The 18,891-nt window shown below is 44.8% G+C and overlaps 1 protein-coding gene across 2 annotated transcripts in view; it reads left to right on the forward strand.

Moving 5' to 3' along the window:
• Positions 1-18,241, forward strand: part of LOC121583259 (retinaldehyde-binding protein 1-like) — a 28,441-nt gene extending 10,200 nt beyond the window's left edge. For both annotated transcript variants that reach the window (XM_041899443.1, XM_041899442.1), the window contains exons 4-8: positions 2,101-2,305; positions 10,035-10,213; positions 10,722-10,880; positions 12,435-12,545; positions 18,063-18,241. In XM_041899443.1, coding sequence (XP_041755377.1) covers positions 2,101-2,305; positions 10,035-10,213; positions 10,722-10,880; positions 12,435-12,545; positions 18,063-18,209 — 801 coding nt within the window. In that variant the 3' untranslated portion in view covers positions 18,210-18,241. The remainder of the gene's footprint in view (positions 1-2,100; positions 2,306-10,034; positions 10,214-10,721; positions 10,881-12,434; positions 12,546-18,062) is intronic.
• The last annotated feature ends 650 nt before the right edge of the window (positions 18,242-18,891 follow it).

Here is an 18,891-nt window from a genome sequence, read left to right on the forward strand (position 1 = left end):
GAATAGTTATGCACGCTCAAGTTTTCAGTTTTTTTGTCTTATTTCTTGTTTATTTCACCCCAAAAAATTGTTTGCATCTTCAAAGTGGCATGTTGTGTAAATCAAATGATACAAACCCCAAAAAAATCCATTTGAATTCCAGGTTGTAAGGCAACAAAATAGGACAAATGCCAAGGGGTGTGAATACTATAAAGCTATAAAAAATTAAGCTATTAGCTTCCAAAATGTAAGTAGGTTTATATAGCTGTCCGATAATACACTGCTCAAAAAAATAAAGGGAACACTTAAACAACACAATGTAACTCCAAGTCAATCACACTTCTGTGAAATCAAACTGTCCACTTAGGAACCAACACTGATTGACAATAAATGTCACATGCTGTTGTGCAAATGGAATAGACAACAGGTGGAAATTATAGGCAATTAGCAAGACACCCCCAATAAAGGAGTGGTTTTGCAGGTGGTGACAACAGACCACTTCTCAGTTCCTATGCTTCCTGGCTGATGTTTTGGTCACTTTTGAATGCTGGCAGTGCTTTCACTCTAGTGGTAGCATGAGACGGAGTCTACAACCCACACAAGTGGCTCAGGTAGTGCAGCTCATCCAGGATGGCACATCAATGCGAGCTGTGGCAAGAAGGTTTGCTGTGTCTGTCAGCGTAGTGTCCAGAGCATGGAGGCGCTACCAGGAGACAGGCCAGTACATCAGGAGACATGGAGGAGGCCGTAGGAGGGCAACAACCCAGCAGCAGGACTGCTACCTCCGCCTTTGTGCAAGGAGGAGCAGGAGGAGCACTGCCAGAGCCCTGCAAAATGACCTCCAGCAGGCCACAAATGTGCATGTGTCTGCTCAAACGGTCAGAAACAGACTCCATGAGGGTGGTATGAGGGCCCGACGTCCACAGGTGGGGGTTGGCAAATTGATTGGCAAATTCGCCACTGGCGCCCTGTGCTCTTCACAGATGAAAGCAGGTTCACACTGAGCACATGTGACAGACATGACAGAGTCTGGAGACGCCGTGGAGAACGTTCTGCTGCCTGCAACATCCTCCAGAATGACCGGTTTGGCGTTGGGTCAGTCATGGTGTGGGGTGGCATTTCTTTGGGGGGCCGCACAGCCCTCCATGTGCTCGCCAGAGGTAGCCTGACTGCCATTAGGTACCGAGATGAGATCCTCAGACCCCTTGTGAGACCATATGTTGTTGCGGTTGGCCCTGGGTTCCTCCTAATGCAAGACAATGCTAGACCTCATGTGGCTGGAGTGTGTCAGCAGTTCCTGCAAGAGGAAGGTATTGATGCTATGGACCGCCCGTTCCCCAGACCTGAATCCAATTGAGCACATCTGGGACATCATGTCTCGCTCCATCCATCAACGCCACGTTGCACCACAGACTGTCCAGGAGTTGGCGGATGCTTTAGTCCAGGCCTGGGAGGAGATCCCTCAGGAGACCATCCGCCACCTCATCAGGAGCATGCCCAGGCGTTGTAGGGAGGTCATACAGGCACGTGGAGGCCACACACACTACTGAGCCTAATTTTGACTTGTTTTAAGGACATTACATCAAAGTTGGATCAGCCTGTAGTGTGGTTTTCCACTTTAATTTTGAGGGTGACTCCAAATCCAGACCTCCATGGGTTGATAAATTTGATTTCCATTGATAATTTTTTTGTGATTTTGTTGTCAGCACATTCAACTATGTAAAGAAAAAAGTATTTAATAAGATTATTTCATTCATTCAGATCTAGGATGTGTTATTTTAGTGTTCCCTTTATTTTTTTGAGCAGTGTACAAAATGGCTTGTCCTGCCCTTTGTATTGAGTGAATGTTGGAAAACGATCTTGGTTCCTTTCTAAACATAACAATGTGAATGCAAAGATGACTCAGACCACAAAATAGGTGAACTGAACTGGCAAAAGAGTTGAGTCCTCATTCAAAGAAGAGGGCAGTGTGAACACAAAGAGAACTGAATTATTTTGCTATTTATTTTACCCCAGACTGAGATTGGTTCTTTTAAAGAGTACTATATGTGAAAACACCCTGAGTTACAGCAAGAATCGCGCCTGTTCCTTCCAAATTAGATTAACTCGTGTCTCTTCCAGGCGAAGGATGAACTCAACGAGACGGAAGAAAGGAGAGTGTCATCTCTGAAGGAGCTTAGGGCCATGATGAAAGAAAAGGCGGGAGAGGGGGATGACCTGGCTAAGACGGTGCAGGAGTGCTTCGGGGACAAACCAGACTCCCTGCTGCTGCGCTTCATCAGAGCCCGCAAGTTTGACGTGGCCAGAGCCCACGAGCTCCTGAAGGGTGAGTGGGAAAGGCTATAGTAAGAGTAGGTTTGCAAAAATTCCAGTAACGTTCCCCAAATGTTCCATTAATCCTGGTTGGAGGATATTCTGCTGATTTCTTCCTGATTCTGGAATCTTCCAATCACGATTTCTGGAAAAACTGCGTAAGAGGTAGAGGGGGTGCCTACTCTGTGTACACTCTTAGAAAAAAAGGGTTCCAAAAGGGTTCTTCGGCTGTCACCATAGGATAACCCTTTTTGGTTCTAGGGAGAACCCTTTTTGGTTCCACGTAGAACCCTTTTGGGTTTAATGTAGAACCCTCTGTGGAAAGGGTCCTACCTGGAACCAAAAGGGTTCTACCTGGAACCAAAAAGGGTTCTTCAAAGGGTTCTCCTATGGGGACAGCCGAATAATCCATTTAGGTCCTAGATAGCTCCTATTTTTCTAAGGGATGCATGTTTCCTGCATGATGCTCCTTTTCTCAATGGCCGGAAGGATCAGACTAGTTCAATCCATCCATCAGGAGTGAATTGGCCAGTTGGGCTGGTCCATTTTCAGCCCAGTGGGCCTGTCTGACTTGATCATTATCTGGCTAATAATGGAGGCCTCAAGGACAAATATTGGCTGGTGTGGAGGCCTCAAAGGAAAAAAATGGCATCCATCCATCCACCCACCCATAAATCTATCCGTTAATCTCTCCCTCCCACCATCCATCCACTCACCCACCAACCCATCCAGCCATTTAATCAAGCTGTGGTAAATGGTCAATAAATTAATCAAAGAATTGTAGAGAAGAATATTGGGGAGACATCATATTCATCATATGTAGTGTTGTTATCATCATCTTCATCCTGTCTGAATTACCCTGATGTGTGTTCAGATGAAATAGCATCTCTCTGTCCCACACTGCATATTGTACCTCTGGTCTCCCATGCTTTCTCTGCCATAAACATTGTGTAATAGATTGAGTAATTTAGTGCCAAATCTCTTTTGTGCTCTGTTTTGAGTCTCTGAAGCCTGCTCATCACCAAGACAGAGAGAATACTGTTCATTAATTGTGGACTTAGTTATTTTCAAAGTCCCCTGGACAAAGGAGCTCTTTTATACACAAATAGGGCAGAAAGTCTGTTAAGCCTATACGCCTGCAGTGTTCTGCTGGGAACAGAGACAGAGACGGGCTGTGCTTTCATCCCTCCTCTTCCTCTCTTTCACACACCCACGCACAATCATATATATGCACACACACACATACACACACAGACGTGTACACTTATGTGCACACACACACACACACACACACACACCTGGCTATAAACATGCTACAGAGACATGCAAATAAACACACGTCTCTTACAGCGGACTGCGCTAAAGAGGTGAAATGAGTTAGTTGTAACTTTTATTGCATTATACTATGATTATGTAACACACACATTATTTCCTTGTGGGTTCAATGTGAGAGAGGAATGCACTTGTTCTCTGGAGTTAATTGGTGGTCCAGTATAAAGGGATATGGCGAGGCACACACACACCGTGAGGTTAATTGGTTCTGCAGTATGAAGGGGCTAGGGCAGGAGAGGAGAGGCGGGGGAAACTGGTGTTATTGTCTTTGCTCACCATGTGAAAGCACAGCGACAAATGTTTACAATTGCGGACTGTCCTAAATACTAGTGGTGGGGCTTATGCTGCTTTTTGTTGAGGAAAATACATCAGCGAGGGGCCAACGCTGTATACAGAGCCCACAGCACACTCGCCCTCTATGCACTTTACACTCTTAGATGTAAAGGTGCCTGGAATAACCTTTTGGGTGCCACACCGGCGGAACCTTTCTAGTTTAAAAAGGTTCCTTGAGGAACCCCTCTGAAAAGGGTATTTGAGGAACCCCTGTGTAAAGGTTCAAACCGGAACATTTTTGTGATGGGAGGGGTTACATTTTGAACCTTTAAAAAATATATTGTAGAGGTGGCAGCCGTGGCTTACCATCAAATCATAATGCACTCCTTCAATATAAAGTCGTTTTTGACTAAAATGAAAACGTGTCAGTTTGTCACTTTCACGAGGTTGGAGTAATAAGATGTTCAACTATTTAAGACATTGGCTCGAATCTAGGTTGTGCCATTCGATTTTGAGAAAATTAACAACTAAGAAATAATTGTTCACTTCTTTCACTGACTTCTCAAACCCCAACCCCCGGCCTGGTCTGTTTGGTCTGTTTCGCAAGCGTTCCCAGAAGTCTAGCGATGTTGCGTCTCTGGGTTTAGAAACTGTGATTATACAGTTCATGAGAAAATATTCGGATCTGGTAAAATATTCGGATCTGGTAAAAAAAATACTATTTGTATAGAAATGGAGGCACAAAGTACCAATAGCCTATGATTAAAGGGACTGCATGGGAATGTATTATTGGGCTCTCACCATCAAGTCACATGCAAAATTATCAGCTTTCTTATTGGCCTGTTTCTATCGCAATTTGTACGTGGTGGAGAGTAACAATTCCAGACAGAATAACCTACAGTTTGTTGGCAAACTCCAAGGTCCTATGATAATAGCCTACGAGTTTCGTGCGCAACGACATCCCTGTGTTTTCCAAGACATTACAGTTTGACAGGTGCTGCTTGCAGTTAGAGCAAGAAAACAAGAACTGATTTGATAAATTGATACTTAAAATCAAGTACTGTGCACATATTTCATATGAATGGACTACATTGAAAACATTTTGGAAATGGCAAGTTTACTATCTCATCCATGAATGCATCTCAAGGGCAAGTGCGCTGTTCAGCAGCTCATGTCAGCAGGATGGGCTGCCTTTTCATTAGGAGGGACGTCTACCGTGGATGTAAAATAATGATTATGATAACACTTCCTCAATGTAAATATTATGTGGACACATACATTTCGCAGCCAAGCACAAGATATCAGTGTAGTCTTTTATCATCTTGTCACGCCCTGGCCTTGAGAGCCCGGTTGTCTTTAGTTGGTTTGGTCAGGGTGTGAATTTCTATGTGTATATCTAGTTTTGTATATCTATGTTGGCCGGGTGTGGTTCCCAATCAGAGGCAGCTGTCGATCGTTGTCTCTGATTGGGGATCATACTTAGGCAGCCTGGTTGCCTACCTTAGTTGTGGGATTTTATTTGTGTTCCTGTTAGGCTTGTTGTGTGTATAGCCCATAGGACTTCACATTTTCGTTGTTTTGTTATTTTTGTCAAGTGTTTATTTGTCTTAATAAACATGTACGCATACCACGCTGCACCTTGGTCTGACCCGTCTCTCAACGACCGTGACAGAAGATCCCACCATAAAAGGACCAAGCAGCGTGCCCAGAAGGAGCAAACGCCTGGGACTCAACAGGAGGTAACCTTGGTAGATGTCCTCCTTGGTTGGGGGAAAATTACTGAGGAGGAGGCCGTCGTTACCGGGAGGCAATGAAGGAGAGTGTAGCCGATAAAGGACCCTGGGCGAAGGACGAAGCCCGGGTAGGAGAGGATCAACGGCGACATCAACGGTGCCGGCCGAAGAGGAAGCCTGAGAGGCAGCCCCAATAAAATGTTGGGGTGGGGCTAAAGGGGTGGTCGGGGATCGAGAGAGAAGAGCCCCAACCATTGCACCCGTGGGGGTTCTAGGTGGATTCCCTACAACCATGGGAGCAGGAATGGGAGCAGTTTTACACAGAGGAGTCGGAGGAAGACGACGATTAATTTCTGTTCCCTCACTCGTGGGGGATCCCGGAGGAGTCCTCACTGGAGGGGGATTGGTGGTGGAGAGAGAAGGACTGGAACAGTCGTGGATCTCCAACACCAGTTCCCAGCCCGGTATGCCCCGTGCCTGCTTCTCGCACCAAGCAAGTGGTGCATGTTCCCAGTCCGGCACGGCCCGTGCCTGCTCCTCGCACCAAGCCGGTGGTGCGTGTTCCCAGTCCGGCACGACCCGTGCCTGCTCCTCGCACCAAGCCAGTGGTGCGTGTTCCCAGTCCGGCACGGTCCGTTCCAGGACAGAAACACGCACCTAAAATGGAGTCAGCAGGTACGTCCGGATCTTTGGAGGAACGTATCCAACGGCAGGCGAGCAGGATCCAGGCTCTCGGCAGCGCAATGGAGCGCGTGGTGAGTACATTGGAGCAATGGGAGAGAGGTGGCGTTTCTACACCTCCTCCAACCACACAACTCACCCGACCTCCAGCGACGGTCCCCTGCAGGGAGCACTGTGTCGGTGCCCAGTCTGGGGCCGGCAACCAGCCCAACTACAGGGTTGGAAACTACCTCTGCGTCGGTGCCCAGGGTGGGCACAACGTACAGCCCCGTTTTGGAGCAGGAGCTCCTAAACGTGTCGGTGCCCAGTCTGGGGCCGGCAACCAGTCCTACTACAGGGCTGGAATTTTCCTCTGCGTCGGTGCCCAGGCTGGGCACAACGTTTAGTCCTGCTCCAGAGATGGGGATGGATACGGGTCCGGTCAGCTGCTCCACTCCGAAGCCAGAATAGTCCGCTCCACCGGTGCCAAATCCAGCTCCGGTCAGCTGCTCCACTCCGGAGCCAGAGTAGTCCGCTCCACCAGTGCCCAGTCCAGCTCCGGTCAGCGGTACCGCTCCGGAGCCAGGGCAGTCCGCTCCACCGGGGACCAGTTCAGCTACAGTCAGCGGATCCACTCCGGAGCCAGAGCAGTCCGCTCCACCGGTGCCTTGTCCAGCTCCGGTCAGCGTCTCCACTCCGGAGCCAGAGTAGTCCGCTCCACCGGTGCTCAGTCCAGCTCCGGTCAGCTGCTCCACTCCGGAGCCAGAGCAGTCCGCTCCACCGGTGCCCAGTCCAGCTCCGGTCAGTGGTTCCACTCCGGAGCAAGGGCAGTCCGCTCCACCGGGGTCCAGTTCAGCTCTGGTCAGCGGTTCCACTCCGGAGCCAGGGCAGTCCGCTCCACCGGTGCTCAGTCCAGCTCCGGTCAGCGGCTCCACTCCGGAGCCAGAGCAGTCCGCTCCACCGGTGCCAAGTCCAGCTCCGGTCAGTGGCTCCACTCCGGAGCCAGAGCAGTCCGCTCCACCGGGGTCCAGTTCAGCTCCGGTCAGCGGCTCCACTCCAGGCCCAGACGTCAGCCCCTCTCCAGGGTTGGGGCCTCCCACACCAGGGTCCAGACAGGGCTTGGTGCATCGCGGGAGGATTGCCGATCCAGGCCCAGACGTCAGCCCCTCTCCAGGTTCGGGGTCTCCCACACCAGGGTCCAGACAGGGCTTGGTGCATCGTGGGAGGAAGGAGAGGGGAAGCATCGCGCCGAGGTCCAGACCAGACCAGGGGCGCAACGGGGTGGCAGAGAGGGAGAGGTCATCAGGCCCGGAGCCGCCTCCGAGGCTGAATGCCCACCCGGACCCTCCCCTAATGAGTCAGGTTGGTGAGGCCGCCGGCCGGAGTACGCACCTTTGGGGGGGGGGGGGGGTACTGTCACGCCCTGGCCTTGAGAGCCCGGTTGTCTTTAGTTGGTTTGGTCAGGGTGTGAATTTCTATGTGTATATCTAGTTTTGTATATCTATGTTGGCCGGGTGTGGTTCCCAATCAGAGGCAGCTGTCGATCGTTGTCTCTGATTGGGGATCATACTTAGGCAGCCTGGTTGCCTACCTTAGTTGTGGGATCTCGTTTGTGTTCCTGTTAGGCTTGTTGTGTGTATAGCCCATAGGATTACACGTTTTCGTTGTTTTGTTATTTTTGTCAAGTGTTTATTCGTCTTAATAAACATGTACGCATACCATGGTGCACCTTGGTTTGACCCGTCTCTCAACGACCGTGACACATCTAGACATGATGATGAAATATCTTCATGCCTAGAATAAAAACCTCCAGGCTTCCATCATAAGACTCAATTAAATGAAAGAAAAATAATTACAGGGGGCAGTTTGGAAAAACAAATGCAGTTTCGAAACATCCTTGCTTTCTTTGTTAAATGTTACTAGACACTGCTTTAAATCAAGCAGACAATAGCAGACGACCAACATCAATATAGGGATATTGACTAATTGTCCCGCTGATGGCCAATCAGGTGTCAATGGGGGCTCTAAAAGTATTCAGATGATTGATTATAATTAATCTTTCAGAACATTAAAATCTAGCCTACTGGTCAATCAGCACACAGTTGTCTGGACACTTTCCTATCTGTGCAGTTCAGTCACATTCCCCCTTCTTATCATATCGTAAAAAATGCAACTGGTATCCTATTAATAGCCTGCAGGCAGACTTTACATATTGGTGCCAATCACTAGTAGCCTAATACTCCTCCAATGGATGGAGTCTGGAGAGATTTGGTGTGCTGCTGACAAGTTCAAGGCAATTCCTATTCAACATATGCGGTTTGAGTCTACTTTTCAAGGAAATATTGTAGGCCTAGTTTTATTATTGATAATAGATTCTAGAGCAAATTGAAAGAAAATTAATTATTACAAAGTTAAAATAACGTATCTTTTGGTTTCTTTGTTTCTTCTAGGCTATTGAATATGTGCATGTTTTTTCTTTATTAATAAATATGTTAGTAGGCTTAGTAGGCTAGTACATTTTTCAAGTAATCCGCCCAACCCTGTTTTATTTTGTCTACAAGGAAGGCAATGGAAGGAGCGCATGCAGCTCAGATTATGTTTTTTGACAAAGAAATACACTGAGTAAAGCAAACATTAGGAACACCTTCCTAATATTGAGTTGCACCCCCTTTTGCCCTCAGAACAGCCTCAAGTTGTCTGGATGTCCTTTGGGTGGTGGACCATTCTTGATACACACGGGAAACTGTTGAGCGTAAAAAACCCAGCAGCATTGCAGTTGTTGACACAAACCAGTGCACCTGACACCTACTACTGTTCAAAAGCACTTCAATCTTTTGTAGTGTCCATTCACCCTCTGAATGGCACACATACACAATCCATGTCTAAATTGTCTCAAGACTTAAAAATTATTATTTAACCTGTCTCCTCCCGTTCATCTACACTGATCGAAGTGGATTTAACAAGTGACAACAATAAGGGATGATAGCTTTTGCCTGGATTCACCTGGTCAGTCAATGCCATGGAAAGAGCAGGTGTTCTTAATGTTTTGTATACTCAGTGCAGTATAGGCTCTTTTCAGACAGGTTTAAACAACCAACCGTGTGTGTGCGCGCGCGCTCGGATGAAAGAGTTGCTTCTTCTGCAGCATTCTCTGTAAAATATAGCGCTTTGCGGTGGTGCTTCGGTGCTGCTTGGGGCGTAGGGGTGTCAGCCTTATGAACTGTACTGACCTCATGTGTTCTTCAAAAAGGACTTCATTCATCTGAATTTGCAGGTGTTATGAGTAGTTAAACCATTGATCCCATTTTGCTGGGGCTTTCAGTCAGGTTAATGTATTCAGTCAGGTTAATGTATGAACTCTTTAGGATTGACCTCATTGGTCGTAGCCTGAGTGCCAGTCTGTTTGTATATAATGTATGTAAACTTTGTGTTGCCTAAATTCCTCTGTCTGTATTCTGTCTCTAAATGTTGTCTATCACTAGCAGCACCATATCACCAGTACAATTCTGAGTATGTGTAAATGTATTTGGCGAATAAAGGTGATTCTGATTCTGTTTATTCTATCACGCTAACTCCATGTCACTCATTGTCATGCCAATGTTGGCTTCAAAATGACACCAATGGAGTAGGCAAGAGCCCAAACAGATCTGGGAACAGGCTACATTGGTGGTGTTAGGGCAATGTTAATACGTGCTCTTCAAGAGGAACCTCATTGATTTCATATCTGTGGCTGTTTCTGCAAAGGTTATGTGCGCTTTAGGAGGGACTACCCTGAGCTGTTTGAGAACCTAACCCCCGAGGCGGTCCGCAGCACCATCGAGGCGGGCTACCCTGTGGTCCTGCCCAGCAGGGACAAGTACGGCCGTGTAGTGATCCTCTTCAACATCGAGAACTGGGACCTGGAGGAGGTCACCTTCGATGAGGTAGAGTATACAAACTACGGCTGCAAAATTCCAGATTTTTATTTTTATTTTTTTTATTTTAGAAATCCCGATTGGAGGGAATCCTCCAACTGGGATTTCTGAAAATCCTGGTAACTTTGGGAAAGTTTCCAAAATGTTGTAATCCTCATCCAAACCCACAGATCAGACTGGTTCTGTATTATCTGTTCTGTGTAGCCAATTTTGTCCTCATGTCCGCAGCACCAGAGGCGGGCTACCCAGGGGCTATACAAACAGACTGGCACTCAGACTACCACCAATGAGGCCAATCCTAAAGAGTTCATATTTTGGGCCTGACAATAAAAAAAAACAGAGAGGTGTTATAGAAGATCTGGACTACCAGGAAAGCTTACCTCACAAACTGAAAGCCAAAAGCACTTAGCTACTTAATTTGCCACACTGCAGTTTCTCTTAGGACAAACATTCAAACCTTATGAATTTCTCTCTCCTTTCTCCCTCTTCCTCCTCTCTCTCTCCCACTCTGTAATAGACCCTGCGAGCATACTGTGTGATCCTGGAGAAGTTGTTGGAGAATGAGGAGACCCAGATCAATGGTTTTGTCCTGATAGAGAACTTTAAGGGTTTCACCATGCAGCACGCCTCTGGCATCAAACCCACTGAGCTCAAGAAGATGGTGGACATGATGCAGGTCAGAGCAGCAACACACACAAATCAATACACAATATCAGACTTAAAGGCACCCTTACACAGAAAATAGTTATACCCATAGATTGTTAGTTCTGGATGCAGTTCCGTAAGGCACAATGTAGCAAGACATTTTGCTACGAAAAAATTAAATGGGCGTTCTTAATGGGACAGTTCAAGTGGTAACACTTTACGTGACACCCAGCGTCATAACACGTTATGACATGGTCATAACATGTCATAATATGTCATAACAGCAGACATTACTTGTCATAACCTGTTATAATATGGTAATAACACTGTCATGACACATATTTAGACCTGTTGTGACATATATTGCCTTATTTTATGGCTGGTTATGACACCTACATAAGAGTGTAAAAACCCACAAAAACTACCACGTAGTTATTTTATGTCTGGTTATGACAGCTACATAAGAGTGTCAAAACCCACAAAACCTACCACACAAGGCAAAACTTTCCATTACACCATAGCCTATGTGTCAACAGTATGTTTATGTTATATATATATTATTTATTTGCCATATTAAATTATCATTGTAATTGCGCACACATTGATGTCAGACATTAACCTTCCCCAATGCTCTGTTGCTGGTGACTGGGATGAATGCAGGAGCAGATTTCAGGAGCAGGACAAGACACCCTCTTTTTGACTGATGACTGATATAAGGGCATGTACGTGATAGGCCTATCTGGCTTATATGATATGATGGTCATAATGCTTCTTGACAGTGTCATAAAGTGCATTTTCTTAGTCCAAGTAAAGTGACACAGAATGGTCATAATGCTTCTAGACAGTGTCATAAAGTGTATTTTCTTAGTCCAAGTAAAGTGACACAGGATGATCATAATGCTTCATGACAGTGTCATAAAGTTATTTAAAATATGATTAAAAAAACATTACTGTAAATAATTAAGAAACAAACTTTTAAACGAAAGGAAACTTCTTGGCAGGGAAAAAACTAATTTGAATAAATGTGGGTTTTGACACTCTTATGTAGGTGTCATAACCAGCCATAAAATAATGCAATATATGTCACAACAGGTATAAATATATGGGTCTTGACAGTGTTATGACCAGGTTATGACAAGTTATGTCAGCTGTTAGGACATATTATGACATGGTTATGACACTGGGTGTCAAGTAAAGTGTTACAGTTCAAGTAGTGCCTATCTGTTTCAGTACATTAAAACAATTATAATAATGAATGCCTTCTGAACAAGGCAAGGCCCTAATCAGACCAGTGGTTATCACTACCATTCATCCATTCTAACATGACCGTCTAGGAACTACTCAGATCTGATCAGACCAGCCAGTCCAAACAAAACAGAAAGATCAATGTACAGTATGTGATCAGTCCAGCTGTCCCACTCCCCACAAACAGAAAACGAAGTCCATTCAATATGATCACTGATACTATTTGTATTATGTGGTTCAGCATTCTTATCGGAATGTCTCTCTGGATGTGCTAAATGTGCTTATTGCCTAAGTGTGTCTGACCCAGCCTGTGTTGGTCTCTATGTTGTATGCACTGCAGGACTCATTCCCGGCCCGTTTCAAGGCAATCCACGTGACCCACCAGCCCTGGTACTTCACCACCACTTACAACGTGGTCAAACCATTCATGAAGAGCAAGCTGCTGGAGAGGGTAAGAAGGAGGAGGAAGAGGTGGGGGAGTTGGAGGGTATGAATAGAGGTGCAAGGGGATGGTGGCAGAGGGTGAGCGGGAGGAAAAGGAGAATGGCAGAAGGGATGGGTAGGTTAAAGGAGGGAGAAGGGCAGCAGGAGATGCAAATAGCCAGTCTGATAAAACATTTTTAGCAGACACTCTTATCCAGAGTGACTTACAGGAGCAATTAGGGTTGCGCCTTTCTCAAGGGCACATCGACAGATTTTTCACCTAGCTGGCTCTGGGATTCGAACCTGCAACCTTTTGGTTACTGGCCCAATGGTCTTAACCGCTAGGCTACATGGCGCTAAGCTACCTGTTTCTCCTTCAGGCTCCTCCATTGTCTTGTTTGGCAAGGTTTTTGCACTCTAGCTTAGCTTCCAACAAGATGTCAGCATTAGGGAACATAATCAATGTATTTGGCGTAATAGTTTTTCTGTAGTTCCATACAGATACCAGAAATGTATTTATTTATTTGACATTTTGCAGGATGCAGGTGTCCAAGTTTTTTTTTTTTTATACTTCGAAACAAAAATAATATGGCAACTACTTTCTAATAATAATAACAACAATGAAACAATAAAAAATCCAAACTTACATTAACAGCAAAAAAACACTACTACTGAAGTACCTATATTACAGCTATACATATTACATGGTGATTTTTCTAATAGTTAAAAACAGTTTGTTCTTAACATTTGAAAAAGGGCTTTCTTAAATTCACTGTGTGATTTAATGCCCTGATTTCTATAGGTAAATGATTCCAGTCAGTTGGGCCTTTGTATCTGAAAGATCTTACTCCAATCTCATGATGTACCCTTGGAATTTGTAATAGCTGCTGTTGTCGAAAGAAGTAGTGTGAGTCTTGTATAGTTAGGTTTTCCTTACTGTATACAGGGAAATTTAAGTCGATACATTTAAAAAGAAATTGGTACCAATCAGTGGCGGCCGCTAATTGGCTGAATAGCAGGTGCGTGAGGTGGTTGAAGTTGTCAACAAAGAAAGCAGCATGGCAAAAATATGATGGCAAGTTTTTGAAATACCGGTAATTTCTTTGAGAATATGCAGTGAGGTAAAAAAAGTATTTGTTCCCCTGCTGATTTTGTACGTTTGCCCACTGACAAAGAAATGATCAGTCTATAATTTTAATGGTAGGTTTATTTGAACAGTGAGAGACAGAATAACAACAAAAAAATCCAGAAAAACGCATGTCAAAAATGTTATAAATTGATTTGCATTTTAATGAGGGGAATAAGTATTTGACCCCTCTGCAAAACATGACTTAGTACTTGGTGGCAAAACCCTTGTTGGCAATCACAGAGGTCAGACGTTTCTTGTAGTTGGCCACCAGGTTTGCACACATCTCAGGAGGGATTTTGTCCCACTCCTCTTTGCAGATCTTCTCCAAGTCATTAAGGTTTCGAGGCTGATGTTTGGCAACAGATTTTCTATGGGATTAAGGTCTGGAGACTGGCTAGGCCACTTCAGGACCTTAATGTGCTTCTTCTTGAGCCACTCCTTTGCTGCCTTGGCCGTGTGTTTTGGGTCATTGTCATGCTGGAATACCCATCCACGACCCATTTTCAATGCCCTGGCTGAGGGAAGGAGGTTCTCACCCAAGAATTGACGGTACAGTGTGGAAAAAAAGTATTTAGTCAGCCACCAATTGTGCAAGTTCTCCCACTTAAAACAATTAGAGAGGCCTGTTATTTTCATCATAGGTACACGTCAACTATGACAGACAAATTGAGAAAATAAATTCCAGAAAATCACATTGTAGGATTTTTAATGAATTTATTTGCAAATTATGGTGGAAAATAAGTTTTTGGTCACCTACAAACAAGCAAGATTTCTGGCTCTCACAGACCTGTAACTTCTTCTTTAAGAGGCTCCTCTGTCCTCCACTCGTTACCTGTATTAATGGCACCTGTTTGAGCTTGTTGTCAGTATAAAAGACACCTGTCCACAACCTCAAACAGTCACACTCCAAATTCCACTATGGCCAAGACCAAAGAGCTGTCAAAGGACACCAGAAACAAAATTGTAGACCTGCACCAGGCTGGGAAGACTGAATCTGCAATAGGTAAGCAGCTTGGTTTGAAGAAATCAACTGTGGGAGCAATTATTAGGAAATGGAAGACATACAAGACCACTGATAATCTCCCTCGATCTGGGGCTCCACGCAAGATCTCACCCCGTGGGGTCAAAATGATCACAAGAACGGTGAGCAAAAATCCCAGAACCACACGGGGGGACCTAGTGAATGACCTGCAGAGAGCTGGGACCAAAGTAACAAAGCCTACCATCAGTAACACACTACGCCGCCAGGGACTCAAATCCTGCAGTGCCAGACGTGTCCCCCTGCTTAAGCCAGTACATGTCCAGGCCCGTCTGAAGTTTGCTAGAGTGCATTTGGATGATCCAGAAGAGGATTGGGGAGAATGTCATATGGTCAGATGAAACCAAAATATAACTTTTTGGTAAAAACTCAACTCGTCGTGTTTGGAGGACAAAGAATGCTGAGTTGCATCCAAAGAACACCATACCTACTGTGAAGCATGGGGGTGGAAACATCATGCTTTGGGGCTGTTTTTCTGCAAAGGGACCAGGACGACTGATCCGTGTAAAGGAAAGAATAAATGGGGCCATGTATCGTGAGATTTTGAGTGAAAACCTCCTTCCATCAGCAAGGGCATTGAAGATGAAACGTGGCTGGGTCTTTCAGCATGACAATGATCCCAAACACACCGCCCGGGCAACGAAGGAGTGGCTTCGTAAGAAGCATTTCAAGGTCCTGGAGTGGCCTAGCCAGGCTCCAGATCTCAACCCCATAGAAAATCTTTGGAGGGAGTTGAAAGTCTGTGTTGCCCAGCGACAGCCCCAAAATATCACTGCTCTAGAGGAGATCTGCATGGAGGAATGGGCCAAAATACCAGCAACAGTGTGTGAAAACCTTGTGAAGACTTACAGAAAACGTTTGACCTGTGTCATTGCCAACAAAGGGTATATAACAAAGTATTGACAAACTTTTGTTATTGACCAAATACTTATTTTCCACCATAATTTGCAAATAAATTCATAAAAAATCCTACAATGTGATTTTCTGGATTTTATTTTCTCATTTTGTCCGTCATAGTTGATGTGTACCTATGATGAAAATTACAGGCCTCTCTCATCTTTTTAAGTGGGAGAACTTGCACAATTGGTGGCTGACTAAATACTTTTTTCCCCCACTGTATACACCAGTTCTGAAAGGCCCCAGAGTCTGCAACACCACTAAGCAAGGGGCACCACCAAGCAAGTGGCACTGTGAAGACCAAGGAGCTCTCCAAAACAGGTCAGGGACAAAGTTGTGGAGAAGTACAGATCAGGGTTGGGTTATAAAAAAATATCCAACACTTTGAACATCCCACGGAGCACCATTAAATCCATTATTAAAAAATGGAAAGAATATGGCACCACAACAAACCTGCCAAGAGAGGGCCGCCCACAAAAACTCACTGACTAGGAAAGGAGGGCATTAATCAGAGAGGCAACAAAGAGACCAACGATAACCCTGAAACAGCAGAGATTGGAGTATCTGTCCATAGGACCACTTTAAGCCGTACACTCCACAGAGCTGGGCTTTACAGAAGAGTGGCCAGAAAAAAGCCATTGCTTAAAGGAAAAAAATAAGCAAACACGTTTGGTGTTCGCCAAAAGGCATGTGGGAGACTCCCCAAACATATGGAAGAAGGTACTCTGGTCAGATGAGACTAAAATTGAGCTTTTTGGCCATCAAGGAAAATGCTATGTCTGGCGCAATCCCAACACCTCTCATCACCCCGAGAACACCATCCCCACAGTGAAGCATGGTGGTGGCAGCATCATGCTGTGGGGATGTTTTTCATCGGCAGGGACTGGGAAACTGGTCAGAATTGAAGGAATGATGGATGACGCTAAATGCAGGGAAATTCTTGAGGGAAACCTGTCTTTCTTCCAGAGATTTGAGACTGGGACGGAGGTTCCACCTTCCAGCAGGACAATGACCCTAAGCATACTGCTAAAGCAACACTTGAGTGGTTTAAGGGGAAACATTTAAATGTCTTGGAATGACCTAGTCAAAGCCCAGACCTCAATCCAATTGAGAATCTGTGGTATGACTTAACGATTGCTGTACACCAACGGAACCCATCCAACTTGAAGGAGCTGGAGCAGTTTTGCCTTGAAGAATGAATAGTTATAGCACGCTGTTTCCCAATAAAAAAATATTTTGCATCTTCAAAGTGGTAGGCATGTTGTGTAAATCAAATGATACAACCCCCCCAAAAATCCATTTTAATTCCAGGTTGTAAGGCAACAAAATAGGAAAAATGCCAAGGGGGGTGAATACTTTCGCAAGCCACTGTGCATTCGGAAAGTATTCAGACCCCTTGACCTTTTACACATTTTGTTACGTTACAGCCTTATTCTAAAATGGATTTCCCTCAATCAACACACAATACCCCATATAACAAAGTGAAAACAGGTTTTTTAGAAATGTTTGCAAATTTATAAAAAATAAAAACAGAAAATACTTTATTTACATAAGGATTCAGACTCTTTGCTGTGAGACTCGAAATTGAGCTCAGGTGCATCCTGTTTCCATTGATCATCATTGAGATGTTTCTACAACTTGATTGGAGTCCACCTGTGGTAGATTCAATTGATTGGACATGATTTGGAAAGGCACACACCTGTCTATATAAGGTCCCAGAGTTGACAGGGCATGTCAGAGCAAAACTAAGTAATGAGGTCGAAGGAATTGTCTGTAAAAAGATGAATGGAGCAAAGTACAGAGAGACCCTTGATGAAAACCTGCTCGAGAGTGCTCAGGACCTCAGACTGGGGCTAAGGTTCACCTTCTAACAGGACAATGACCCTAAGCACATAGCCAAGACATCGCAGGACTGGCTTCGGGTCAAGTCTCTGAATGTCCTTGAGTGGCCCAGCCAGTGCCCGGACTTGAACCCAATCGAACATCTCTGGAGAGACCTGAAAATAGCTGTGCAGCGACGCTCCCCCATCCAACGTAAATTTCAATCTGTCCCTTAGCAAAGGATTTTCCGAGCCAATTCTTATTAAAGTCACTTAGGATGATACATTTATTTGACCAATGCATTGAATTAACAGTGTTGATAATATTGTTAATGGAGTCTACTGGGGGCATTGGGTGGTCTGTAAATGTTACCAATAATCAATTACCTTTTCTCATGTAGTTATTTTAATAAATAAACCTTCAAAATCTAAAGGGACAATCTCAGGTGAAATAGAAGGTAATTTATCGAGGACATAGGTTGCTTCTGCCCCACCTCGAGTGCACCTATCAATTCTATTTAACATGTAACCCTGAATTTTTTACTCAGTGCCTCAAATATTGGTATTCAACCATGTCTCTGAAATTGTTAATTATAAATGTGTTGTGCACCTACCTTTTCCTCTCCTCTAATTTTGGTCTGTGGCTCCTCCTCTTGGCAGGTCTTTGTTCACGGTGATGAGTTGGATGGCTACCTGAAGGACTTTGACGCTGACATCCTGCCTGCAGACTTCGACGGGAAAGCCCCCATCACTGACTGCAAGGCCATCGCTACCAAGCTGTTTGGATCTGAGGACACAGCGCTCTAACCACCATACTGTCACATTATGAAGGAAGGCTAGAACAGACTGTGGTCCAGTCCAAAACGAACAGCTAGTGCCTAACCCTGGACACTTGATCCTCCCTCAGATCGGAAAGGCAGAATAGGTGGGGGTGAAGTTTCTGCCTTGTTTCCTACAGGGGTATTTAGTTCTATCAGCTCTTCAAGTGGGCATCAAGATGAGTGTCTTCGGTTAGGGGCTAGTGGTTGATTTGCGACTGGGCAATAGGAATACAAGCGAGAAAGAATAGGAATGTTGAATAGAGGACATGGACAGTAAAAGTACAGAATATGAATTGTTGTTTTTTACAGCACAGAAAAGTGGATCTCCTCCATATACAGAAGTTACACTTTTGAAGATGCACAGGGAACAAGACGATCCCTACTGTATTTAGGAGCATTTGGGGATGAGATGACCCAACAGCTTATTACTGTAACAGTCTGAGGTGAAATTGGTGTTCTTCGCCTTAAAGGTTACTTTCACTGTGACTTTACTAGAGGAGCCTATTGCCTAGCCTGCGACTGCAAAAAAAGACATATAGGATATATATAGAATTTAGTAATAGAATAATGATAAAGGAATATATTCCAGTCAAGCTAGTTGACTATGAAGAACATTATGATAGATGGTCTGTGAAAAAATCCATTGAAAATATGTAAATTCCTTAACA

This window comes from Coregonus clupeaformis, chromosome 15 (genome assembly GCF_020615455.1).
Source record: "Coregonus clupeaformis isolate EN_2021a chromosome 15, ASM2061545v1, whole genome shotgun sequence".
Taxonomy (NCBI): Eukaryota; Metazoa; Chordata; class Actinopteri; order Salmoniformes; family Salmonidae; genus Coregonus; species Coregonus clupeaformis.